The sequence below is a fragment of the Alternaria alternata genome, assembly GCF_001642055.1.
Source record: "Alternaria alternata strain SRC1lrK2f unplaced genomic scaffold CC77scaffold_7, whole genome shotgun sequence".
In the NCBI taxonomy this organism is placed as follows: domain Eukaryota; kingdom Fungi; phylum Ascomycota; class Dothideomycetes; order Pleosporales; family Pleosporaceae; genus Alternaria; species Alternaria alternata.
In genome coordinates this window covers 64,662-87,979 of record NW_017306196.1, presented here as the reverse complement: position 1 = coordinate 87,979, position 23,318 = coordinate 64,662, and the positions used below count along the sequence as shown (strand labels likewise).

General features: G+C 52.2%; 9 protein-coding genes across 9 annotated transcripts; 4 read left to right on the top strand and 5 right to left on the bottom strand.

Moving 5' to 3' along the window:
- Positions 1-119: 119 nt before the first annotated feature.
- CC77DRAFT_1059818 (hypothetical protein) lies at positions 120-1,501 on the top strand (the record flags this gene model as incomplete). The annotated part of the gene is made up of 3 exons (XM_018528277.1): positions 120-238; positions 290-1,197; positions 1,251-1,501. The coding sequence occupies 3 exons, from the start codon at positions 120-122 to the stop codon at positions 1,499-1,501; spliced, it is 1,278 nt and encodes a 425-aa protein (XP_018387322.1).
- A 121-nt stretch (positions 1,502-1,622) lies between these two features.
- On the bottom strand, positions 1,623-3,625 carry CC77DRAFT_1018899 (hypothetical protein). The gene is made up of 5 exons (XM_018524721.1): positions 3,551-3,625; positions 3,406-3,497; positions 3,067-3,346; positions 2,701-3,002; positions 1,623-2,636 (listed from the first exon to the last, which is right to left on the bottom strand). Exons 1-5 carry the CDS (start codon positions 3,582-3,584, stop codon positions 1,998-2,000), a joined length of 1,347 nt encoding a protein of 448 aa, XP_018387321.1. The 5' UTR covers positions 3,585-3,625; the 3' UTR covers positions 1,623-1,997.
- A 2,022-nt stretch (positions 3,626-5,647) lies between these two features.
- Positions 5,648-8,593, top strand: CC77DRAFT_1018896 (Het-C-domain-containing protein). Its single transcript, XM_018524720.1, has 8 exons — positions 5,648-5,687; positions 5,741-5,779; positions 5,827-5,859; positions 5,914-6,031; positions 6,081-6,088; positions 6,144-6,897; positions 6,963-7,037; positions 7,089-8,593. Exons 1-8 carry the CDS (start codon positions 5,679-5,681, stop codon positions 8,270-8,272), a joined length of 2,220 nt encoding a protein of 739 aa, XP_018387320.1. The 5' UTR covers positions 5,648-5,678; the 3' UTR covers positions 8,273-8,593.
- A 59-nt stretch (positions 8,594-8,652) lies between these two features.
- On the bottom strand, positions 8,653-9,169 carry CC77DRAFT_1007405 (10 kDa heat shock protein-like protein; the record flags this gene model as incomplete). The annotated part of the gene is made up of 3 exons (XM_018523475.1): positions 8,653-8,677; positions 8,746-9,029; positions 9,167-9,169. 3 exons carry the CDS (start codon positions 9,167-9,169, stop codon positions 8,653-8,655), a joined length of 312 nt encoding a protein of 103 aa, XP_018387319.1.
- Positions 9,170-9,357: 188 nt separating this feature from the next.
- Positions 9,358-11,702, top strand: CC77DRAFT_1018894 (hypothetical protein). Its single transcript, XM_018524719.1, has 3 exons — positions 9,358-9,628; positions 9,679-9,858; positions 9,907-11,702. The coding sequence occupies exons 1-3, from the start codon at positions 9,559-9,561 to the stop codon at positions 11,643-11,645; spliced, it is 1,989 nt and encodes a 662-aa protein (XP_018387318.1). The 5' UTR covers positions 9,358-9,558; the 3' UTR covers positions 11,646-11,702.
- Positions 11,703-13,924: 2,222 nt separating this feature from the next.
- On the top strand, positions 13,925-16,847 carry CC77DRAFT_1018893 (hypothetical protein). The gene is made up of 4 exons (XM_018524718.1): positions 13,925-14,671; positions 14,724-14,922; positions 14,972-15,173; positions 15,265-16,847. Exons 1-4 carry the CDS (start codon positions 14,406-14,408, stop codon positions 16,440-16,442), a joined length of 1,845 nt encoding a protein of 614 aa, XP_018387317.1. The 5' UTR covers positions 13,925-14,405; the 3' UTR covers positions 16,443-16,847.
- Positions 16,848-17,089: 242 nt separating this feature from the next.
- Positions 17,090-18,501, bottom strand: CC77DRAFT_1018892 (Aldo/keto reductase). The gene is made up of 2 exons (XM_018524717.1): positions 18,033-18,501; positions 17,090-17,978 (listed from the first exon to the last, which is right to left on the bottom strand). Exons 1-2 carry the CDS (start codon positions 18,125-18,127, stop codon positions 17,129-17,131), a joined length of 945 nt encoding a protein of 314 aa, XP_018387316.1. The 5' UTR covers positions 18,128-18,501; the 3' UTR covers positions 17,090-17,128.
- A 269-nt stretch (positions 18,502-18,770) lies between these two features.
- On the bottom strand, positions 18,771-20,465 carry CC77DRAFT_959516 (hypothetical protein). The gene is made up of 3 exons (XM_018535577.1): positions 20,080-20,465; positions 19,256-20,008; positions 18,771-19,191 (listed from the first exon to the last, which is right to left on the bottom strand). The coding sequence occupies exons 1-3, from the start codon at positions 20,080-20,082 to the stop codon at positions 19,060-19,062; spliced, it is 888 nt and encodes a 295-aa protein (XP_018387315.1). The 5' UTR covers positions 20,083-20,465; the 3' UTR covers positions 18,771-19,059.
- Positions 20,466-20,632: 167 nt separating this feature from the next.
- CC77DRAFT_752988 (hypothetical protein) lies at positions 20,633-22,964 on the bottom strand. The gene has a single exon (XM_018533100.1). The coding sequence runs from the start codon at positions 22,706-22,708 to the stop codon at positions 20,660-20,662; it is 2,049 nt and encodes a 682-aa protein (XP_018387314.1). The 5' UTR covers positions 22,709-22,964; the 3' UTR covers positions 20,633-20,659.
- Positions 22,965-23,318: the final 354 nt, after the last annotated feature.

Here is a 23,318-nt window from a genome sequence, read left to right as displayed (position 1 = left end):
GTTTGGTTTAGGATAATACATAGAGGTTTCACTTCATGATGTTGGCTTTAGAAAGCTTAGTTGTCGTTACGCTGCACGCGAATCTGGGGTAACCGCATCCTTCACACCTGCCGCGCGCCATGTCAACCAATGGAAGGAGCAGCTCGGGACAACAACACCAACGTCAAGAACGAGATGGCGTCATACCGAAACGTGAGCCAGGATGGTCAATTGCGATCAAAAACTTCAGTCCACAATGGTATTTCCATCGTAGCAAGAAAAACCATGGCCGCCACTAATCATGAAGCAGGTTCACGGTATCCATGGACACGGGCGTCCTGTCAATAATAATGAATCTTCTTCCCTGGCAATTCCGCGGCCTAGGCATCCTCGCAACGATCATGTTCGTCTTCAACCTCGTCTTGTTCACGGTCTTTACCCTCATCTCGCTGCTACGCCTCGCGAAATTCCCACGCCACGTCAAAACGCAGACACTCTCCCACGAAGAAGAGCTTTCGTACCTTGGCGCACCAGCCATTGCGTACTTGACACTGGTAGCGCAGGTAACGCTCACATGTTCCACGGCTTGGGGGTATAACTGGACCGTCTTTGCCTACGTGTTGTGGTGGATTGGTCTCGTGTGGACAGTGACACTGTGTAGTTTCCAAGTCATTGTGCTTGCGAAGCGGGATATCACTGTTGATCGTCAGCTCAGTCCTACGATTCTGCTTCCGCTCATCTCTGTCATGACGCTTGGTACGACGGGCGGTTTGATTGCGAATTACTCGGTTGGACTGAGTGCTAGCATGGCCGTTCCTATCATCGTCACAGGATACATGTGCATCGGCTACGCCTTCTTCCTTGCGCTCCTCTACTATGCGTTCATTGCGCATAAACTCATCGCTGTGGGTCTGCCTCCACCGATGAAGATTCCCAGTCTTGTCATCACAGTGGGACCTGTTGGTCAATTCGCCACGGCAATCCAGACGCTGAGTTCGGCTGCGAGTACGAGAGGGATGTTTGGAAGTTACAACCAAGGGACATGGTTGCAATCCAGTGCAGCGAGCAGTGTGAGTGCAGCAGCGATATTAATCGCGTTGTTAGCATTGGGCTTCGGGTTCATGTGGATTACCATGTCATGGTATATCGTGGTTGAGGCTCTTGTCAAGAGGCAGCTGCCATTCAGCTTGGCGTGGTGGAGCCTTATCTTCCCAATGGGTGAGTCCTTCTCTCGACACTAATCGTACACTGAACTGACCAAGACTTCTTAGGTGTTTATACCACCGGCCTCCTCAACCTTTCGATCTCTCTCAATTCGACCGCTTTCCGTGGCTTCACTACCGCCCTCCTCATATTCATGTTCATAATCTATTTTGTCAACTGGGGTGGCACTTTGTACCGGATCTATACCAAGCAGGCGTTAGGGGTGCCTCAGCAACGAGAGGAAGAGGATGAACAAGCAAAAGAGAAGAAAGAAACAATGGATCGATATGTCGTAAGGAATGGAGGGAACACAGTGTAGCTGAGGTCGGGCTAGAATGATGTTAGCAATTTAATCTTAATGCTTTTCACATATGCCAAGCACTAAAAACTGCCACATGATAGTCAATGAATGTGGCCATGGAGTATTGCCAGAGCAAACATTGGAAGAATGGTAACTCTAGTAGTTCATACAGACAAGGTTTGACCGTTCGAACAGTATATTGTTCAGACCGCAAAACTGCGTAGCTACTATGACACTCACTCCAGCAACTCAACAGATTGTACCCTCATAGTAAATTGTTGATTTGTCCAACGCACTCATGTACTTGCTATCGCATGCGAAATACCCTCAAGGTGTTTCTTTGCGAGTTACACATACACCTTGATTTCAGCGATCCTCCCTAAACATCTACAACATACCATAAAGGCACCAAACCCCATTAACGCCAAGGCTAAACTTCAATATCTATTCCTAAACCGCTCTGGCCAGCAGCAATGCAACAAATCGCCCAGAAGAACCTTTTTACGGAATTCGCTCATTCGAACGCGCTCAAATCCAATGGCACACTGCTGCCTCGTCCAGCGCGGTATCTTTTTTGTCCGCCAGTGAATTCTCTCGGTCGTGGAAACTGTGATTCGTCTTGGAATCTCCACCTCAAATCGTGAATTGGCCTGACCCTACCCTTCTCCCTTCCACCTCCGGAATGAGAGCTCGTCGGACTCTTTATGCTTGATCCGCCGTTTGTCAAGGTGTACGAGCTCGGATCCATCATCGATCGCAGGGGTGTCTGAGACGCAGGCCGGCTGATTGGGGCACTGGGTGGGGGAGAAGGCGCGGGTGCACTGGGCGGCGCTGCTTGAGGTGGAGGAGGCGGTGGCGCAGCAGGCGATGTGCGACTGTAAGCATTGCGCGCGGCGGTTTCAGCCAGAGAGGGCGTGTGTCCGTTCGATGGAGGCGGTGGTGGTGGCGGGGCGGGCGGGGCGGATGGCGCGCGACTATCGTATTTGTACGGGTCGTATTCGTCGTCATCGTCCTGTGCGCTCGCTGGGGGAGGCACGGACGGCGGAGGAGGAGGAGGAGGAGGGGGGGTGGATCTCGAAGGCGGTAATGGCGGTGGTGGAGGAACAGCAGTTGGTCTAGGGGATGTAGAAGTTGGTGGCAATGGTGGTGGTGCCTAAAAGCCGGTACACAAAGTCAGCATGTGTTTCATGCGCAGTTTGTACAGGAGCATTTCTTACCGGAGGAAGCGAAGGGGGAGCTGGGGATGCTCGAGCGGCAAGATTGGACGGTTTGCGAGATGAGGGAGGGGGAATAGGTGGTTTTTTCCCTAAAGGTAACGGAGGTTTGGGCTTGCCGCTTATACTTGAGGCTACCGAGTTGGGTCTTGAGTCTTGGCCCCGAAGAGCGTTGAGTTGCGGTCTGGTGTTCATAGCTGGTGGTGCGGGAGGTAATGATGAAGGTGGTTTGGGTGCTCCCGAGCCTCTATTCGACTCAGGATCTGAAGCATAGGACGGAGCTTCTGCGCCGGTCTTGACACCGCCTAAAAGATGCGAATACAAAGTCAGCGCATGTCTCACATGCAGTTGGTAAATGGGAGTTGTTACCTGACTTTCTTAGCTTCGGCATTCCTCCTGCGAACAGTCCCCCCAGCTGCGGGGGCGCAGCAGGCGCGTCTCCAGTATCACTGTTGCTTCTTGCTCGGTTCCCTGGCGGCGCAAGACCTGGGACTGCCGGTGCCTTGCCCATTGTCGGAATTGCAGGTGCGCCCATGGCGACTGGAGCGGGCCCGTCGCTCACTTTGCCAACGATAGGCGCGGATCGATCGTTGACCACTGTGACTTTCTTCAATCGTGCGCCCTTTGTAATGTCGCCCAGGAGTGCGCCCTGTGATATGTTAGTCATGACTGCGCGCAGTGCCAATCTCTCGCGAGGATGCGACATACTCGTCCTGCACCTGAAGCAGGTGCTTTAGCCCCAGGTGCCTTGCCAGGCGGCGGCGGCATACCTCTACCAGCTCCCCTTCCCATACCTGGGGCTAAATACACAAAGTCAATACGTGTCTTAGCAGTTCCAACAGGGACAACTTACGTGGAGGCGGCGGAGGCGGCGGTGGGGGCGGCATTTTGATCGTTTATCTCGCGCGTCGATGGTAGATTTTCAAGCTTTGCTGTTGACGTGTTGGAAGACTATATGCAGCTTTGCTGCCTGGTCGTGTGCGTAGGCATGCAAAGGGTGGAGTGGAGTGTCCAAGTAAGATGATCGATCCTCTTGGGCGTCGTCACTGCTTGGCACTCAATCCTCGCCGTTCCGCCTTACGTCAGCAACAGCTACGCGTGTCGATACTTCCTTCTCGCCGCTTCCATTACTTCTATATCATCTTTGCTTCCAAAGTGCAACCTCAGCGATTATTTGCTATTTCCGGCTAATTGCGATACCTTGGGGTTTGTAAGGTCTGGCCATTCCTACTATTCAAAATCTAACGGTTCAAAATTTCCTATTCTCTCTCTCGTTTTTTACGTATCCTCTCTTGCCAGGCCTTTTCAAGATCTTACCTTTCCAATCTTATTTCCGTAGTTCACTTCTTGACTACTGTACTCCTCGCACTACCTAATCTCTCTAACGCTGTCTGCTTCATGGTGCCTATCCAATTCTGCACCCTCACACCCGCCATTCCATTGTTAGCTCCATGATGTGCACTCGCTATAATCCCAGAAACAGTTCCGGGTTATGTTGGCACCATTTTCGCCTTATCTGCTCTCATATGAGCACATGTGTGGAGTTGTCGAAACAGGGGTTCTATAATGCTAGCGCGATTGATGCCTTAAGCTTGCAGACCCTGCTTGGGCAGTGATAGTATAATAGTGATCGTAGTTGGGCAGATGTCATACGTTCTTTCCTAGATCATCGCAGTCGTACTGGGATAGCCTGTCAGTCGTCGGCTTGAAACGCGCTCAAAATTGCGTTGACAGCGTTGATTCGGATTGCGAGGCACGTGCAAAGGAGGGTAAGACCAGTCCAGGGAACTGGTAAATGCTCTCTCTCTTCCCATCGCTGAGGATGTACCGTTGTTTGCTGCTCATGCGCTTTAGCGAAAATCGCATACAGCAAATCTTCATCCTCAGCCCTTTCTGCTCTGTACCACGACCAACATCTTAACCCCCCGAGGTCGTGATCAGTTAGGCCATTTGCTCAGTAATGCAAACTGACTGCAGGAAAAATTGCACCCTTTCCCCTCCTTTGCTCCTCGCGGAGCAGATGAGGTTTCCTCTTCGCTATTTGTCAGCTCCTAGCGGAGACGTCAGGCTCATCCCCGTTGCCATAGCTCTTAATTGAGTTGAGTGACAAACCCGCTGCCCTTCCTCCTTAGAAAGATCTGTCCCTGGCGAGTCTTCAAAGGTGTTTAGTCGTGGCTACTATAGTTGGGTCTCTTCATCTAAATTCTTTTGTCTTCATCGCAGTTGCCGAAGCAAAATGATCTTATAAAGGGAAATGGATCTTCGCCGCTCTGGGATCCAATACTGTCGGGCAATTGGGCTTTTGTGCAACCTTCAGACATATGCAGCAAGAGGCCCTTGTTTACAGCGCTGCTTCGGCATCTATCGGTTGACAGTGACTGCGACAAGCTCTTGATAGCACGTAAGCAAATGACCTGGCGCCCTATACAGAGAGAAGAATAAAGAGGAGCCAAGCCGGTAAGCCTTCTCGCGATCCACAATAGCATGGAACAACAAAACTTACAAAACTCCCAACTTTACAGACTTCCAAGTTGTCTATTTATGGACGTAACATTCCGGTAACTCTGTCGTGGTAAGCTGAAAAGAAGAGCTTGCGTCATTGCGCCAGCCCCTCCAAATCATCACACACGAAGTGGGGCAGGTGTGGCTGCGTCATTTTGCACAGCCGCTTATCCGTAATCGTAGACAGCTGACTGAACAGCAGGGAAATAGTTATTCGCAGGCTCTTACTGCGCTTCTCTACGATACCATCTTACTCCTAGTTCCACTCTTGTAATATCGCAACCATGGGAATTTCTTCACAGCACGTCCTGCTCATCGCTATTGCGATCCTCGTGCTACTACCCGCCGGCGCTGATGCCTTCGGCGCGGGCAACATCGCGAGTATCTCAAAGATTGAAGGCAAAAACTGGCGACATGGCGACATTGAAGACATGCTCGCGACGGTCGCGTGCTTGAAAGGACATAAGTGGAAGAGCAACATGATCAAGGTATATCCAAATGGCAACGTTACAGTGACTATCACGACTGACCTTCTGTGTAGCGTGTGTACTTTGGCAACTGGCTACGCGATTACTCACAGGTGATTCCAACAGACTGCGCGACGCAAGACTGCGCTGACTGATTCAGGCTGTTGATGTGGGCACGTTGGCCAAAGTTCAAGTACGTGTTACGGCAGGATTTTTTTCAATCGGTCAACAAGCTTACGATTAGTAGGGCGAAACCATTCGCGTCCTAGTCTGGGTCTTGTCTTTCATGTCTTTTGGCTATGCAACTGGAGAATTCGAGGTTACAGCCGAGAGACTAGGTGTTTATAGGCCCGAAGAGCATATCGGTAAGCGAACTTGAACCTCTCCTACTTGCTCGTACTAATGGTAGTTCAGACAATCCTGTAAGCAACCTCAGTTTGCACATACATGTGTGTTTTGATACTAACATCCTCAAAGAAAGACTATGCCGATAATGAAGACGCAAGAAAATACGACCCTCGTCTTCGAGGACCAGTATCAGAAGCTGAGCTCGCGGTGGATCCAAACACCGGTATGAAAAACTACATCGCCAATGAACATGGCAACTGGGCTACATCAAGCGGATATGTAAAGTACTCATTTGCGCGCGCCATCCACTTCGGCCGCCTTTATACCCACGGATCATCAGGTCAACGCGGACGAGACGAGGATCTATCGGAAGCGCTTCGCTGTCTGGGTCAAGGACTGCACTGCCTCGAAGATTTTGGAGCGCATACTAACTATACCGAACTTGTGCTACGCGAGCTTGGTTATCACAACGTTTTCCCTCATGTGGGCGTACAAGCTGGCATTAACCTCCACGGAAAGCATACATATCCGCTCGTAACTGGCACATTTGGAGGTGTTGATTTCTTCCATTCCGTGCTTGGAGAAGCCAATGACCACATCACTCAGACTGAGATCGATGAAGTGAACACTGCTCTCGTAGATGCAGTGTCTGGTGGACCTGGTGGACAGAGAAGCGGACCTGGAGGCCAGTCGAATGCTTGTGGGGGGTTGATCGACGTTCTTAGTAAAGTGCCTGGTACTGGGGATCTCATCAGACAAGCACAGGATCTGCAGGCCTCTTCAGACGCACAGGCTGCAGAAAACGCACGCGGAGGTTACGGCGACTACAGCTCTTCCAGAGCTGGACCTAACACCTTCGATGCACCACCTGGATCTATGGGCGGTAAGAACTGTTCCTGCACGAACTGCATATGAGACATGAACTAACTTGGTATGCGCACATTTTAGGACCCCCAGGACCGGATATCCCAGGCACGAACACGGATCCAGCCACCATTATCCCCAAGATCTATCCTATCCTGGGTAAGAAAACTTTGAAACGTAAACCCAGAGACGCGAGCTAACCCGTCAAAGTATTCCGCGACAACGTTGTCCGCAGCATCTCAGCCATCATCTCCAAGATCCCTGGATTAGAGAAACTGATCGAGACCATCACCGAGCGCGTCACTCTATTCGTGCTCTCTCTGCTGGCACCTTTCATTCTACCAATCATCAAGACAGCATCATCACAGCTGAAGAGCGGCTCCTCTGCTGTCATCGACTCAGCAGCCAAACATCAGTTTGAGGTCTGGAACGACCCTTCCTCTACCAACCCAACCCACAGCATGTTATCCAAAGATCACTTCTCGAACGTCTTGAACCCGCCAGCCGGTCAAGTCGCTGTAGCGATCCTGCAGTACGTCGCACCTCGCGTGATCTACGCTTGGGACCACCCAGACGTTCCTGTCGACGAAGTTCTAAACGACTGCATGCGCGTTTTCCATCACCCAGCACTTCGAGACCCGCACTGCGAAGTACACAACGAAATGTTCAAGGTCGTTGAGAAATGGGCCCGCAACTACCACGGCAAAGATTTAAACCAGGTTCTGTCTTCGGAATCCGTCAAGGCCGGGCACAATCACAGTGGCGGGAACGATCACTCTACAGGCCACAGCCATGGGGCAGTGAATATGTCGAGCTTTGGAGGTCACAGCCATGGCAGTGGAGGTAATCACGGCGGTGGCTATCCTGGCCAACAACAGTCCAGCGGATCTAACGACCTTCTTGGTTCCTTGACCAGCAAACTTCCTGGTCCCCTTGGTGGTATGCTCGGCAGCCTTGGCGGCAGCTCTGGAAAAACTCGCGACATGGACGACAACTTCTCTGCTTCCTCTTCATCAGCACCAGCACCATACCAGCCGTCACCGTCACCGCAACCTAACCAGTGGGCTGGTTTCCAACCCTACCAGTCATCCTACTCGGGTGAAGCCTACCAACCGCCCGCCGAGTACAGCAACGCGGTACCTTCTGGCGGATACGGATGGGGTCAGGGCCAGTACTCGGGAGGCCAAGGTGTGGAGCCTAGCTATACTGTTCCTACAAATTACCAGCAGGGGTACGAGAATTACAACACCGGGCCAGGAGGCTTTGCTCAACCACCAGCTCAACAGCCACCTCCGGGATCTTATGGGGCGTATGGACAGGGCGGTGCATATAACCAAGGTCCGTCAGAGGGTAGTGCAAGGCAGTGGGGCAGCGGCGGGAACTCTGGATGGTAATCGCCAGTGCAGATATTCGAGTGTCGACTAGGGCCAGCGTGCTTAAAGTCCTCGGAGGTTCCATAGATTCATGAATAATGCAAACACGACCTTTCGATCTTGTCATTACGGCAAAGGCAATAGAGTAGAGATTCTTGTTTCAATGTTTCTTCCCCACATTCCTTCAGCAACCTCATATCTTTGAATTCCGACGTCTTGTAAATACATGCATCGAAGAATCGCTTTCCAAAACAGATTTCCCCAAGCCAGATGATATGCCAAATGAACGCCGGCCGTTATGCTAGCGTCTCGCGTTTCGTGAATCTTTGGGTAGTATTGATACAAGATAAAGGATGCAGTCGTTCCGTCACTTTTATGGCAGATTATGACTGTAACCCAATTTACTCGTTGATCTTAGCCAGGAGCCTAGACATCAAACGTTAGTCGCTATCCCATAATATGCAGTCGCATCCGCATGTATGATGTAAACGTACTCGTGGTCCCGGAAAAGGCTCAACTCCTCTTCGCCGACCTTGATGGGGCTTCCGCCGAATTGCGGGATCAAGACCTTGTCGCCAGGTTGTACGCTGGGGGTGACGCGCTTTCCATCTTTGTCGAGCATGCCGGGGCCGACGGCGAGGACCTTGGCCTCGTTGAGCTCCTTGACGGCAGTCTCGGGGAGGAAGATGCCGGTTGCGGTCTTGGCTTCGGGCTTGATGCGCTGGACGAGGATGCGGTCGAGGAGAGGCGCGATGCTGCGGATGGACTTGATTGCGGACTATGAGGAAGATTGGTCAGCTTGGAGTTGCGCGTGCATGTGCATGTGCAAAGCGTGTAGTGGGGTGAAAGTGGTCGTCATGCTCGATGCTCGTATAGACTGCATGAGAGACGCATTGGAGCACAGTTAGAACGTACCATCTTGACGGATTAAAGTAGCCGGATATTACGAAGAAGCGAGAGAGACTAGAGTTGCGCTGGCTTGTAGAGTAGAAAGATGTCGATGAGAGCTAAACACGAAGATGAAGATGTTGTGCTTTGCCCTTCCAGAAAATTCCATGTCCGTGCACTTACCTCGGAACAGGCTGCGGAACGCTTCGCATCTCGCGCATTACCAGAACCAGTAACTTTTTGCTTCGGCTCTCACTCTCTTTTTATCGCCAGTGCATCAGCCTTGAGTGCTTCATATGTGGAGAAGCAATGCCCTCAGATGCGGGCATTGTTACCATACTGCGAGACGGAGCCATGTAGCTAGGATATTCCGACGAACAAATTCAACAACAAGCTTGCCAATTGGCAACGATGAGTTCATGCTGGCTCTGCGAGACGGTGTCTTGAAGGAGGAACAGAGCCATCATGTAGCCAAAAAGCATCGTTCGGGCAAGTGCTACCTAGATCTTCTGCAAGCATAGTTGACTGATGGAACGCAGGTGGAATAGGTATTGCTATTAGTGGGGGTGTCGACTCAATGGCACTTGCCGCGCTGTATACACAGTCCCGGAGAAAGAACACTGAGCTACCCAGTGCTCATGGATTCATCGTGGATCACCGAGTGAGACCCGAGAGCACCGAGGAAGCCGAATGGGTTGCATGGCAGTTACGCTTGAAGTGTGAGATACAGCACATGGTCTTTGCCATGTAACACTAACACTGTCTAGTTGACATGGACTCCACCATTCTTCCGCTCACATGGCCCGACGGCTTCAACCTCAAGGACGTGAGGCGATTCGAAACCGAAGCGCGCACACTTCGCTACCAAGCACTAGGCCGAGCATGTAGAAGCATGAAGATCGCACGTCTCATGGTGGCGCATCATGCAGACGACCAAGCGGAGACGGTCATGATGAGGTTGGCGAATAACAGACTGCGGTCGGGGCTCCAAGCAATGCAGCATCAAGAGTGGATACCAGAGTGCGAGGGCATGTATGGTGTGTACCACAGTGGTGAATACCAGAAGCCAAATCGCAAGCTAGACATACCGTTCCCCGTCGAGCGTGGAGGCATACATATTTTCCGGCCACTGTTGACATTTGAGAAGACAAGACTTATCGCAACGTGTGAAGAGATGGGTGTGGCTTGGGCAGAGGACAAAACGAACCAGATAAGAACGCTTACATCCCGCAACGCTATACGGCATATCTACAAGAACTACAAACTCCCAGAGGCTCTGAGCGTCAAGTCGCTGGTTGATGTTTCGCAACATATGCAAGAGCGCATTAAGCGACATAAAGCCCTCGCCAACGAACTCTTCGACAGGTGCCTGATAAAGCTCGACATACAGACAGGCTGCCTTGTGGTCCGATTCCCTCCTTTTTCCGACCTACTGCCCCAGCGAGGCTATACCGAAGCCGACCAGACCGATAAGACCTACGCGAAGAACACAGCATATTGCCTACTAGAACGTGTGGCAGAATTGGTCACGCCCAGCTCCAAGACGCCTCTGGGGCCACTCGCTGCAACCGTTCATCGCATCTATCCCGAACTTGAGGACTTGGAGGAAGACGAGCAGATTGGGCACTGGAATGGGGTGCGAAAGAAGAACTACTGCGTCTACAATCTGTGGTGGCGTTTTTGGGACCAAACTTCGCCATTTGACAAGCATGAGCACCAAGAAGCAGGCATCGATTCGTCTTTACCTCATCCACGAGAATGGCTGCTCACGCGGCAACCCCTCGATGCACACGAGATAACAGATACTCAGAATCAGATCGTCTATCCCCCGCGGACGTCGCCGAGAGCCGAGAGACACAGACTGGTCGATGGCCGTTACTGGATCCAACTGAATAACCGTCTTACATACGACACACTGATCATGCGCATCTTCTCGAAAGACGACATGCGCCACTTACCAACTGCTCAGCAAAACAAAACGCAGATGCTGGAGCCTGACGACGTTCGTCCCTACCGCTACATTATGGCCGCCTTAGATCTATTGAAACCAGCCGACCTACGTTTTACCCTGCCTGCCGTTTTCCGAAAAGACGTTCGAACAGGTAAGGAAACTTTTGTAGGGTTTCCAACGCTCGACGTGAGTGTCAACTGCATGGGAGCACCAGATTTCTGCTCGTGGAGCGTGCGCTACAAGAAGATCAACTTTGGGTCACGGTCGGCGGCTGATATCATTGTTCCGGGTAGCACCAGAAAGGACATCGTTGCTCACAAGATGAGGGGGAGGATGGTTCTTGAAGGTGTGGAAAAGGCACGGGAGGCAAAGATACGGAAGACAAAGAGGAAGCAGTACCATGAGAAAGTCCACAGCGACACCCACACAAGACACAAGCGCATGGTACGTTTTGACGGAAGAGACAGCAGGAGAAGAGAGTGGAAAGCAGCTGCCGATGACGTGCAGAGAAGTATGCAAGCAGAAACAGATTCACTAAGCTTTCCAAAGGAGTAAAGTAAAAGGTAGGATATGTACCGTAAATGTAGCAATTGATACCCTATGCATTTAGATATGGTGGATCTTGGCTAGACTGTCCAAGTGCGGTGAAGTGTAAGAATTGTCCCGCCAGGCTAAAGCGATGACGTCGTGGGGATAGACACGTAAAGTGCATCCAGCCAAATGGGGAAGGCAGATATCGTGGGTGCCGTCTCCACCAACGCGCATCGCGCTCCTTCCCCGCCCTGCAGCGGCAGTCGAGCGCCATTGCTCTGAGCTTATTTTGACTGCTATTACTTTGCAGACCGCCTGTGGTGTTGGTGTTGGCTTTGTCATCGATTTTACACGGTGCATGGTTGGCTTATCTCGACTGGTAGGCGTGTTGCATCGATCGTGCAGACAAAAGACGGCCCCATGTTTCCTTGACTCAACAAAGAAGTGTACCCCAGCAGGGCGGGGAAGATTACCAGACTAGGGTAATGGAGTCGTCTTGATGTAGTGCTGCAGATACTTACACCGTACCTGACACGTGGTGCGAAATGTGGAAGAAAACCACAACCTCAACAAGTGTTGTATGGCTTGCTCGTGGTAAAAGTAGTCCTATACGCTATTGACGTTGACTCGTGCGGTGGATCCCGGCCGGGAGTCTTCGAGTAGCCACAAGCTCCGCGCTCCAGAGACAAGCGAGAGTAGTCAGGGACAGAAATCCACATTATTTTCGATCCTCAAAACCCTTTGCCATGTCTCGATTGATTGTTCAACTGGACTATCCACGTGTCAAAGCCATAGAGATGGTGGCTTGTAAGATATTAATTAATGTGTGGAGTCTGCTCATGGCAAACTTCTCAATGGCATTTAGCGTTTCAAAGTCATGAAACAGAGCGCGACATGACTTGGTGCACAAGGTCGCTCACGCCAGGCACAACGCCGCACGGAAGTGGTCAGCCTCTTGTCGCCAAATTTGCGCCCGGGTATCTGTGGCGGTGAGTGAGACGCGGATTGGATACGGTCATAATTATTGCCAGGGAGATCGTCTGCGGAGTTTTATCGAGTGCTCTGTGCGTACCGTGGTGTTGGGCAACAACCGCTGATGACAGGATGCAGATCTCAGTGGAATTTCTTTTGCGCGTCTCAGGTTTGACAGCTGTCGACATGTGTGGAGAGTTGCTGTTTAGTTGCAAGATGGGCGACTGTCTTGATACGAGAGATATGTAACAGGCGGCTTTTGGGTGTGGGAGGCTAGTCTATGGTGCTGCCCATGGTTGATGCCCCTTTCACGTGAGTGGGAATATTGAGCCGGCATTGCCCTAGCACACTGGCCAGGTGTTTTCGGCTGATCTGAGATGAAAGGCGACAATTCTGAAGAGTCAGTCCAACTTTAGCAATTTTCACTTCACCCGCTGTTGTGGAAGGCGGTGTCTGCAATCTCGATAACGACGATCAATGCTGTGATAGTTTGTGCAAAGTGGTAGAGGGTACCTAGGTACTGTGTTGACGCCATCGAAATGCCAGCCTCGTGAATATTTCGGATCAAAGAAAAGCAAGTTAAGCGTGCGTGAACGCCAGGAAGACCAAGGATGGCGGCACGTAGTCTCTTCGGCTGCATTCGCCAGTGTGAAGGTTAGCAATTTGGGCGCCAGGGTCTTGACGCCTTTTTGTAAACGGGGATCACGCTTGGAGGATGGTGGCGTGGCGCGATTCGTTACGTGCAGGCCGCTAGAAGTGTCTAGCCTTGGATACTCAGACGTGCTTGGCGTGGCGCGAAAGGTCGAGTTGTGCAGAGTTCGCGATGGCGCGACTAAAGACGGCTGTGGTGTAGCACAGAGTTGGAGAAGTGGTGACAAAGGTGTTCACAGCAGCCGTTGAGCCGCCCTTTTTATTTTGTGTCGAGTGAGGCTCGAGAAAGGCTCGGGTGATGATGTGCATGTTGTGGGTTGGCTGCAGAATAGGGATGCCGATCACGGTTATACTCATCATGGCAGATGATGCGAAAGCTGGATGTACAGTGTAGTGATGCTGACGGTTGATCGATGACAAAGGCCTGGCTGGAGACGAGATGCCCTAACAGATAGCTACATGTTTACCACGACGGCGCCGATTAATCCTGTCCCGTCGCCGCCTAACCGTGTCTCGTGAGCGATCAAAGATAGCAGAGTCTCAGGCTCTTTCCTAGGGTTGGCGATCTCTTCAGCAAGTGGTGAAGAGGGGCAGACAGATCATGCGACCACGTTCCAAGGGTCTGTTGACCACGAGCTTATCAGACGCGTGGGCGCCAACCATAACAATCCGCCATGTGCCGATGAGCGACACAATCCAGCTTCTGCTCACCGTGGCCTTGTTCCTGAACGACGGGTTGATGCTGGATGCACAGTCGCTGTTTCAGAGCTGCTCAGTGCATAACGTTGGTGAATGGTGCTATTCGGGCGGGCTAGGTGCAGGCGGGTCCGTCTAAGTGGACGTGCAGCCGCGAAAGCCAATTTCGTTGCTAACATCCCTGCCTGGCGAACCCCTACCTAGCAACAGCCCTCACCTTAAAGTTCTCCCATTCCTTGATCGTCTGAGATTTTCTATCCTTCTTTCCTCCTCACCGCCCTTCACATCCTTAACAAGGTCGTGCCTGCTTGTCTGCCGCTGCACTTTGCGAGCGTAGAACTTTCCCTTTCCGTACATCTTGTAATACCCCAAACATTGAGCTTGCCTCGACAACACTCCTCTTTTCGAACCCACTTACCCCCCACACAAACACTTCTGCTCCCAAAACAAACAGCAATACACAACATGTCTGCCCCCGTCGACGCCCCCAAGCCGGTTGAGGTCCCCGAGGTTGGCACTGCTGGCACCGTTGAGCCTGCGCCAGCACCAGTTGTCGCTACCGAGCCTGTTGTCGCAGCGCCAGTAGTAGAGGAGGCGCCAAAGACGGAGGAGGTGCCCAAGACTGAGGGCGAAGCTGCGGCCGCAGCGCCAGTTGAGGAGGTCAAGGAGGAGAAGGTGGTTGAACCCATCTACAGCGGTGCGCTTGGCTACAAGGCACCCGGTCTGAAGAAGTGAGTCTTGGAGCATGTCACCGCCGACGATGGTTTATTGACAAACTTGCAGCGCTTTCCGCTTCGCCAAGAAGTACTTCTGGTTCGGCGAGGAGCCAGTTGCCGCTGACAACCTGAGGGAGTACCTCCGTGGCGAGAAGCCCGAGGTTGCCCACCCCGTTGCCGCGTGGTCCAGCCAGACCGGAAAGGGTCTTCTTTTCTTCGTTAAGCACGCTGACCAGAAGGAGCACCCAGCCGGTGTGCTCAACTTGGTAGGACACAATCTCTTCCCGACAGGAAGCCACAACTAACATGCATCAGGCCTATGCCACTGACCTCGCCAAGGACGGCGCTGTCGCTTTCGCGTTCAAGATCTCTGGCCACAAGCACACCTTCGAGGCCACCACCGCTGCCGAGCGCGATGGATGGTTCGTCGCCGTTGAGAAGGCCATCACCGAGGCCAAGGCCTCCAAGGACACGATCGAGTCGAGCGAGGGCTACAAGGAGAACAAGGAGAAGATTGGTAAGTTTACACTTTGTCCAGGTCGCGTCGCGTCGCGATGGCACTAGTGGACGATCTGGCCGTGTTGCTGCAGTAGGCTAACATCCCGCAGGCAAGCCCACCGCGCTAGCGGGAGCTACATCCTCCGCCCCCAAGAAGAGCATGGACGCTACCCCCAAGCTCGCCGAGGGTGAGACCGCCGCCGCTGGCGAGCCCGTCGCTGCTCGTGCTGGATCTTCCTCCAGCTCCTCTTCCGACGAGGAGAAGCGCAAGAAGGCTGCTAAGAGCAAGTCTCGCTCTGTCTCCCGTGGCAAGCGCGCCAGCCTCTTCGGCGGCCTGCTCGGAAAGAAGGACAAGGAGCCCAAGGAGGAGACCGACGCCGTCAAGACCGAGCCTGAGGTCAAGACTGAGGAGCCTGCTGCTGTTCCTGCCGTCGTTCCCCACCTTGACGAGATTCCTGCCACCACTCCCGTCAACGCCAACGATGTTACTCACCCCGCTGAGACCACAACCGAGCCCACTGCTGCCGTTGTTGCTGCCCCTACTGAGGAGGCTGTCAAGGTTGACGAGGCTGCTGCTCCCGTAACCCAGGAGAAGCCCAAGCCCCAGAAGCGCGGCTCCATCTTCGGATCTTTCGTCGAGAAGCTCAAGTCTCCTACCACCGAGAAGAAGGAGCACGAGGCTGGTCTCGCCGCCACTCCCGTCAAGGAGAACGAGACCATTCCCGAGGCCTCCAAGCCTCTCGAGGAGGCCCAGGTCGCCGCACCCGTCGTTCCTGAGACCACCACCACTGCCACTGAGCCAGTGGTCAAGCCTGAGGAGGTCAAGGCTGTCTCCACTCCTTCCAAGGAGAAGGACCACTTCAAGTTCGGAAAGTTCTTTGGCTCCAAGGACCGTGCCAAGTCGCCAGCTCCCGAGCCCAAGGTCGACGCTGCCGCTCCTCAGATTGCGGACACCACCGCTGATCCCGTTCAGGCTGTCGAGCCTGTCCCTGTCGCTGAGACCAAGGTCGAGGCTACCCCAGAGACTGAGGCTCCCAAGCAAGACAAGCGCAAGTCGTTCTTCGGCAACCTCGGACGCTCCCTGTCCAAGGCCACCGGTAACAAGGCGCCCAAGGACAAGAAGGAGGCTGTCAGTCCCGCTCCCGTCACCGAGGAGGAGACCGCTGCTCCCGTCGTTGAGGAGAAGAAGGAGGAGACCGCTACCCCGGTTGTTGGTGATGTTCCCGCTGAGGCCAGCGTGGCCGACGCTTCGAAAAGCGCCAACCCGACTGTCGCTACAACTGCGTAAGGTGTGGTGGGAAGATGTCAGCCTTTGCAACGACAGCCACGACGGAATGACGGAAAAGCAAAGACAACGTAAATCCCTTCTTTGACCGCCCGACCAACTCTGATACCCCCAAAAATTTGCTTTGGATCTCGTACATGGATTCAGGCGTGTTCATTTGGATCAAGTTTCTTCACATATCCCCTCTCATATTCGATTTCTCCTTGCATCTGGACCAACTCTTTGTCACTCTCTTTTGTGGATGGATCGCGATGGTTTAGACTGATACCACTTTAGCTGTTTCTCTCGTTTTGATACCACTGGCGGATCTCGGACGCACCTTGTTTTATCGCGCAATACCCCGGATACCCTCTGCGTACCGCCTTGTTAGAAGGAGTACACAAGCGGCCACTAGGGCACACATCGACGTAATAATCTCTAATAAACTGTCGTTGCTCTTAACCTGATTGTTCATGTGCAGTGTGATGTCCTGAGATTTACGTGTCTATACCGTGCAGTGTGAATAAGCCTTATTCAGAATGTGGTTTTATGTCCGTCTTGTGTATGATTGGAATGCGCTTTCTGAGAACAATCATGGTGTCAATTGTGTTCACAACTTAGCCAAATGAAGAAGCGGTGGTTGACTGCTTGTTGCACGCGTGAATATCGTTTCCAGTGATGACATGCTTTACATGGTACGCTATACTATCTTACTTCTTCTTGCCATCCAGATCCGAGTAGAAATTCCATCCAAAGTTAGCACTCGGATCGTTGAACCTCAACTTTTTGTCAATCTTGGCAATCTCCTCAACATCCTCACTAGGCAATTCAAAATCACCCTCCAAATTTGCCTTGATCCTCGACTCTGTCTTACTCTTTGGGATAACAGAGTGGCCCATGGCAATACCCCAAGCCAGCGCAACCTGCGCGCCTGTCTTACCATGCTTCTTTCCTATCTCAACGAGCACTGGGTCGTCCATGAGTTTGTTCATATTCTTCCCGGAGTCGTAGATTTCATTCTGGTTTCCAAAAGGTGAATACTGTGTTACATGGATGCCTTGCTGCTTGTGGTAGTCCGAGAAGGCGTTTTGCTGGAGGTAGGGATGACATTCTATCTGATGGACAGCAGGAACGACGGTAGTTTCCTTGATCAGCCGCTCGAGTTCACCTTTGCTGAAGTTGGAAATGCCGATTGCGCGGGCTTTCCCGCTCTTGAAGCATTTCTCCATGGCTTTGTATGTGTCGACGTAGTCGCTGTCGCCGGGCTTGGTCTTACCGTTGGCGTCTTTCGGGAACATCTCTGAACTGCGAGCGAAGGGAGAGGGCCAATGCATGAGGTAGAGATCGAGGTAGTCGGTTCCCAAGTCTTTGAGCGAAGCGTCGAGAGCAGCTTCTACGTCATCGGGGTGGTGCGAGTTGTTCCATAGCTTAGTCGTGATGAATAGCTCGGAACGAGGGATGCCAGATTTCTTAATGGCGGCGGCTACTGCCGGTTCGGTGCCGTAAATGCGTGCTGTATCAATGTGGCGGTAGCCGGACTTGAGGGCTATGGTGACGGCTCTGATGCACGTGTCAGTGAACGTCCGGCTTCTTGTCGATGGCAGGGAGGCTTACGGCTCCTGAGCCTCCTTGTCCTGCCATGTTCCAAATCCAACAGCTGGGATCTTTGCACCCGTGTTGAGAGTAAAGGTTGTGCCATTGTGTGCCATTCTGACTTGTTGTGGGTGAAGTTGTCGCGTTATTTGCGATAGTCTGTTTGTGGATGTTGTGCGTAAGGAACGCGAAGCGGATGATGCGAGCATGTCGGCGCTATTCGTGTTTTTTAAATGTACAATACTGTTCTCTTAGTGGGTTTTTATGGTACTCATATTAAGAGTAATTCGTCGTCATGGCGGCCTATGTTACCTCGGGGAAAATGCCGATGATGTCACAGGGTTCACGGCACCCATCACGGTATCGGTAGATGATGTAGTGACCTTTGAGCTAGATGGGACGGCATCGAACACTTGACGAATAGCTCAGAGTAGGATCAGTCCATTCCATGAGATTGGCTCAATCAGCACTCTGTTGAATGGACGTGGTGATGTTGCTAACCCGGGTTTAAGCACAGGCCGGAGATACTGACCTAATGTTCGAGTGCGAACGAACTCACACTCGTCTAACGTATGCATTGTTATATCACTCACTGGTAAAACGAGCCCTTTATATACGGCGTGAGCATCTGTTGTGCCGCAAGGAAAGGAATCAATGGTACGCGGTACCATATGTGCGATGGCCCAGCTATATGCAGTATATTCACCATCATTCTCATCTCAATATTCTTTACAGATGAAATGTGGAACTCAGACGATCAATGGGTAAGATTATGTTTTATTCGGGTGGGATAGGCACCGCTTCAGACCTGGCCTGGCGACTACAATTACAAGCTCGCAATCACTACATCAAAGAGAGAAACTAACCTCCTCTTTAGGGCAGAGTACTTCTTCCTACTACAATAAAGCATATTAGATTTATATAGATATGAATAGAAACCCTAGAAGACTACAATACTATTAATCTTTATAAGTTTTCTTATGAGGAGACGATGTAGACTTTAAGCTATACCTTGTTATTGACAGAAGTGAAACGAAAAGGAAGGGTATCAAACAATAAACACAAGCCCGGTGATGACGAAGTTATTAGCAAAGTCCCAGTAAGAATGAGATTCCAACGTCTCGGTGTCTTGGTAGACGCGTCCACCATAGGCGAGGCGGACTTTGACGGTGGAATCGAGCTGTGTATTGTTAGCAATGTGCTTGCTTTGCGCAGGCTGTGTAGCGGGGAGAGAGAAGGCGTACCTTTGCTCGCTGCTTCAGCTTCTCAACGATGATTGCGACAGTGTCTCGTATCCGAATTACGACCGGAACATCCTTCTGGTCATGGCTCGTCCTTATTCGCACACGTATGAGGCCGTTGGAATCGTCGTCGACCAGGTCGTCCAGCGTCTCCTGGATAGCACTGGAGCCGGCATCTCCAGCTACGTCCTTGTCGTCCATATCATCTTCTTCTGCCAGTCCCTCTGGCTCAACAACCACCCATTCGGGAATTTTGTATTGGACACCAGTCGGATCGTATACGCCTCGCCAAAGTAGTCCCGTTGGACACGTGCAGTCATTGGCATCCAGCATCGTCTGAGCCTCTTGCAGCTCCCCAGCCTGTAGGTAGTGCGCCACGAGGCGTACAGCGCGCCATATCTGCTCCGAACCTGTGACTTGTGTGTCCCACCAGTCCCCGCGCTCCTTCTCCAATCGCGATCGCGTCCATTTGAGGTTCGTGGAGTCCGTCAGAGGCTTGACGCGGCTGCTGGTCTTGGTGGTGATAGAAGCGAGCGTATTCGGCAGGCGCGAGCGCTGAGCAGAGGGGATGGGCTTCAGCGGGGTGTTTGGGTGGTTGTCGGCTCGTGGTGGGTGGACATTTCCCTGCGAGGCATGGGAGGCGCGTGGTGAAGGAATGGAGCTTGGTCGCGTCGAAGGCGCCGTGATGTTGCGCGACGAAGAATGCGCGTGGACAGCAGGCGGACTGTCGTCGCTCGTGCGTGAGGCGCAACAACCCTAATGACGTGTGTTAGAGCGTGCGAAACAAAGGAATATGCGCTGAGGCATGCGATCTGCATCCAACCTACCATTGTGGAATCCTACCCCTCAACCGTGGGCTGAGCCGACATGTGTGAGCTAATAATGCGCAGAGCGAGCGTGGGACTACAACAACAATACTAGAGGGGGATGAATGTAAGTGAATGATGATCGCATGAGCATATTGTTCCTCGGATAGGAGTGTAGGAGGCGAGTTGAGGCGAGGCTGTAGGATTCAGGGAAGTATCAATCGATAGCAGGAAGGCGCAGTCTACAACCTCTGGATGGTTGCATGGTTGCCGCGGTACGCCTTCCGCTCCTCCCGTGACCAGAGTATCAGACTATTACGAATGTCTTGCCACGCATCTCCATGTGCACAAGGAAGGCTGGGCCGGTCCATTTGAGAGTGGTGTCTAGTCACTTGGCCAGCACACAGTCGTTGTGAAGTGAGCGTCATGCAACCGCGTCGATCCACGCGGCATGCCGCTCCGCACAAACCAACCTTCCGAGCTGCGCCGCCTACCGCGTGCCCCTTTGCCAATCATCATCATGTTTTTTGAGGCAAGTGCAACAATAACATTAATCTGAATACATTCATAAAATCGAGGTGATGTACTAAGTACGACGAAATCAAGCATAGCTCCCTGCCGCCCAACTCTTCCTACTCTCCCGACGATCCTCACCCTCAAAGAAGATAGCGACGCGATTTGGCTCTCCTTTTCCTCCCTCATGATAGTCGTACTTGATCTTCTTGAACTTGAGTGCCTTGCTATCTTTGATCTCACTCCCGCTCATCACCATAGCCGCCTCGCTTTTGATGCGGCTTACAACAGGATTCAACAGCATAGCCATACTGAAGTAACTTTCATCCCGCACAATCGTACGGTTAGCAAAAAGGACCATTAGGCACAATGCCAGAAATTGGATAAAACAAATCCCACCTAGGATACTAAAGATGTAAGACCAGTCTACGTTGAGCTGTTGACCTTGTGAGGGAACGACAGTTTGCTCGGTGGCGCTGTAGCGGATGCCGTGGTCGTCGAACGCGGCTACAGCACCGATCGTGAAGCGCATTAGCAAGTCTTCCAGCTGTTGTTCCTTGAGCTCTTTCGCTGGAGACCACTTAGAGCCCTGACTGTAGGATCGCGTTTGTCGGTAGTCCGAATTAGCCCAGGCAATGCCAGTCCAGGCTATTGCCCCAGCGGCTATACGAGCGAAGTCGTCGCTACCAAACACTGCGCCAAAATCGGCAGGGTCTCGCAGTGTGATATCATGTTTTGCGTCGCGGCTGGATGTTACGTTTCCGAGAGTGTTTTCGCAAGCGAACAAGGACGTATCGTTTACATACTTGTCGTCGGGCAGTCGGACGACAGTGAAATTTGTACACCTCGGGCCACAGATTTCATCAACAGATGCCATCCAGGTGACAGATCCCCAAGCTGTCTCAGTGACAATGTAGGGGCTATATTCTTCAGTGCCCGGCTTTCTTCCCATGAGATACCCCTCTCCATCTTCAGTAACTTGCAGAGTGGTGTTTTCTATCTCAAGTTTGTCACACGTTGCCTGGACACTTATGATGCGGGAACTAGCTGCATAGTTGACCCAAGGATGCTTTGGGTCGCGGTTGAAGAAGCGATAGTGCCAGGCATCGTCGCCTTTGTAGATGGGTGCACCTTGCAAACCGGAGAGGTCGGTTGTCATATTTTCAAAGGTTGTGAAGTTGCTTTCAGGGTAAGCCGTAGCCTCCGTGCCGAACATCCAAGCCGCTTCGAGAGAGCTCTCGGTGAATCGGGGTTTGTCCTCGATAATGACAGGTGAGGTAGCGTCATTAGACCAAGTATCTAAGTTGGCAACGATCACAGTTCCATAGGAAAAAAGTGGGAGAAGCGAGTTCTCCATAGGCCAGAACAGACTCAGTAATGCAACCAAGATCTGAGAGCCAATGTTGAGAGACAGCCAAGCTAGGCACGCAAGCCACATCCACTTGGTCCCATCGTCTCTGACGTCCTTGAACCAGCCAAACTTCCGTAGCCAAGTCTTGCCACGAAATCCAGGTGAGCTGAGGATCATCAACTTTGTGACTTTGGCGAGCGAGCCTAGGTGTAGTATGAGATCAAATACCTCCAGACTGACATATCGTCTAGTGAGGAAGGACCATCGAAACACGGATGCGTAGTGCTTCAACGAGGCCAAGATGTTCAAACCCAGGCACAGCGAAACCCCAATCGTGAGTGAGTTGAAGATTCGGACTTCGAGATTAGAAAGGACGATGGGTCCGCGCCATCCTTCCCACGATTTGAGTGTGACACACATCGCTGCACTGAAGAACAGTGTTACAAGAAGCTTCATTGCTCCAGTCTTCAAAAGTGTTTTCCGAGCTTCACGGTGGTCAAAACGCTTGACTCGATTGTGATGTTTGTGGTGGTGATAAGTCCCGTCTTCTACGTCGAACGTTGAGCTGGGGGTACGTGGGGTATTCAGGGTGGTGTAGGCACCACCCTTGGACTCCATGATTTCGGGCGACAAGACCATCGGTGGTGAGTACGACGTGTCGTCGGGTGCGTACGATGTATCGTGTCGCATCGCTATATCTCCACTGTCGTAACCTGGCGGTTCGGCTGAGCTCATTAATGGTGCATTGTCGGAATGCCCACCACTAACTGTACGATTGCGGTCCATCGCTTCTTGCCTCGTTTCGGGAAGACGATGTATCAGAGCTTTACCCCACACCTGTGAAAGTGGGTTTGCGCAGCTCCAGATCTCGTACCCAGCCCGATGGGACGGTACAAGCGTTTTGGATGGATCTAGCCTAACCAAGTAGCGAGTAGGGCTGTATGCGTATTCGGCAGCGAAATCGGAGTTACTGATATACTGGTAGAAGTCGTGGTTCCTGGATATCTGAGGACAAACAAGAGCTATCGCGGGGTAGATTTGCAAGGCTTCGCCTAGGGAAGGTGCAGGAAGTATGATCGAAGGCAGAGAAGATGAACAATTCCCATGGAGCGCACATGGCGTTCTTATCGATCCCTCCCGACAAGTTCCCGCACGGCGATCCAGGAAGCATTGGTGGCTCTGGGGGCTGAAAGTTTGGGGGCCACAACAAGCGCAGCTGCAGGCCTCTTGAGCGGCACAAGACAGGCGAAGCAACTGGATAGTCCCGCGGAGAGGCAGAAGAAAAGATGAAAAGAGGTATCAGGATGTAATAATAGAAGTCGGAACAGTCGTTCTGCTACTTACCATGCGCCTATCGTGAAGCAGCCCTCGATACAGAAGCGTGATCCAGCTCATG

Excerpts from the sequence above, each read along its gene's own strand:
- CC77DRAFT_1018893 (XM_018524718.1), top strand. The coding sequence starts at position 14,406 with ATGTCTGCCCCCGTCGACGCCCCCAAGCCGGTTGAGGTCCCCGAGGTT. Across the intron at positions 14,923-14,971 it reads CAGCCGGTGTGCTCAACTTG|GCCTATGCCACTGACCTCGC; the intron begins GTAGGACACAAT and ends AACATGCATCAG. Across the intron at positions 15,174-15,264 it reads GGAGAACAAGGAGAAGATTG|GCAAGCCCACCGCGCTAGCG; the intron begins GTAAGTTTACAC and ends AACATCCCGCAG.
- CC77DRAFT_1018896 (XM_018524720.1), top strand. Across the intron at positions 5,860-5,913 it reads GCACGTTGGCCAAAGTTCAA|GGCGAAACCATTCGCGTCCT; the intron begins GTACGTGTTACG and ends TACGATTAGTAG. Across the intron at positions 7,038-7,088 it reads CAAGATCTATCCTATCCTGG|TATTCCGCGACAACGTTGTC; the intron begins GTAAGAAAACTT and ends AACCCGTCAAAG.
- CC77DRAFT_1018892 (XM_018524717.1), bottom strand. The coding sequence starts at position 18,127 with ATGGCACACAATGGCACAACCTTTACTCTCAACACGGGTGCAAAGATC. Across the intron at positions 17,979-18,032 it reads GACAAGGAGGCTCAGGAGCC|AGCCGTCACCATAGCCCTCA; the intron begins GTAAGCCTCCCT and ends CACGTGCATCAG.
- CC77DRAFT_1018894 (XM_018524719.1), top strand. The coding sequence starts at position 9,559 with ATGCTGGCTCTGCGAGACGGTGTCTTGAAGGAGGAACAGAGCCATCAT. Across the intron at positions 9,629-9,678 it reads AGCCAAAAAGCATCGTTCGG|GTGGAATAGGTATTGCTATT; the intron begins GCAAGTGCTACC and ends GATGGAACGCAG. Across the intron at positions 9,859-9,906 it reads ATGGCAGTTACGCTTGAAGT|TTGACATGGACTCCACCATT; the intron begins GTGAGATACAGC and ends AACACTGTCTAG.
- CC77DRAFT_1018899 (XM_018524721.1), bottom strand. The coding sequence starts at position 3,584 with ATGCCGCCCCCACCGCCGCCTCCGCCGCCTCCAC. Across the intron at positions 3,498-3,550 it reads GCCGCCTCCGCCGCCTCCAC|CCCCAGGTATGGGAAGGGGA; the intron begins GTAAGTTGTCCC and ends TTGTGTATTTAG. Across the intron at positions 3,347-3,405 it reads CTGCTTCAGGTGCAGGACGA|GGCGCACTCCTGGGCGACAT; the intron begins GTATGTCGCATC and ends AACATATCACAG.
- CC77DRAFT_752988 (XM_018533100.1), bottom strand. The coding sequence starts at position 22,708 with ATGGACCGCAATCGTACAGTTAGTGGTGGGCATTCCGACAATGCACCA.
- CC77DRAFT_959516 (XM_018535577.1), bottom strand. Across the intron at positions 19,192-19,255 it reads AGCTGAAGCAGCGAGCAAAG|CTCGATTCCACCGTCAAAGT; the intron begins GTACGCCTTCTC and ends AACAATACACAG.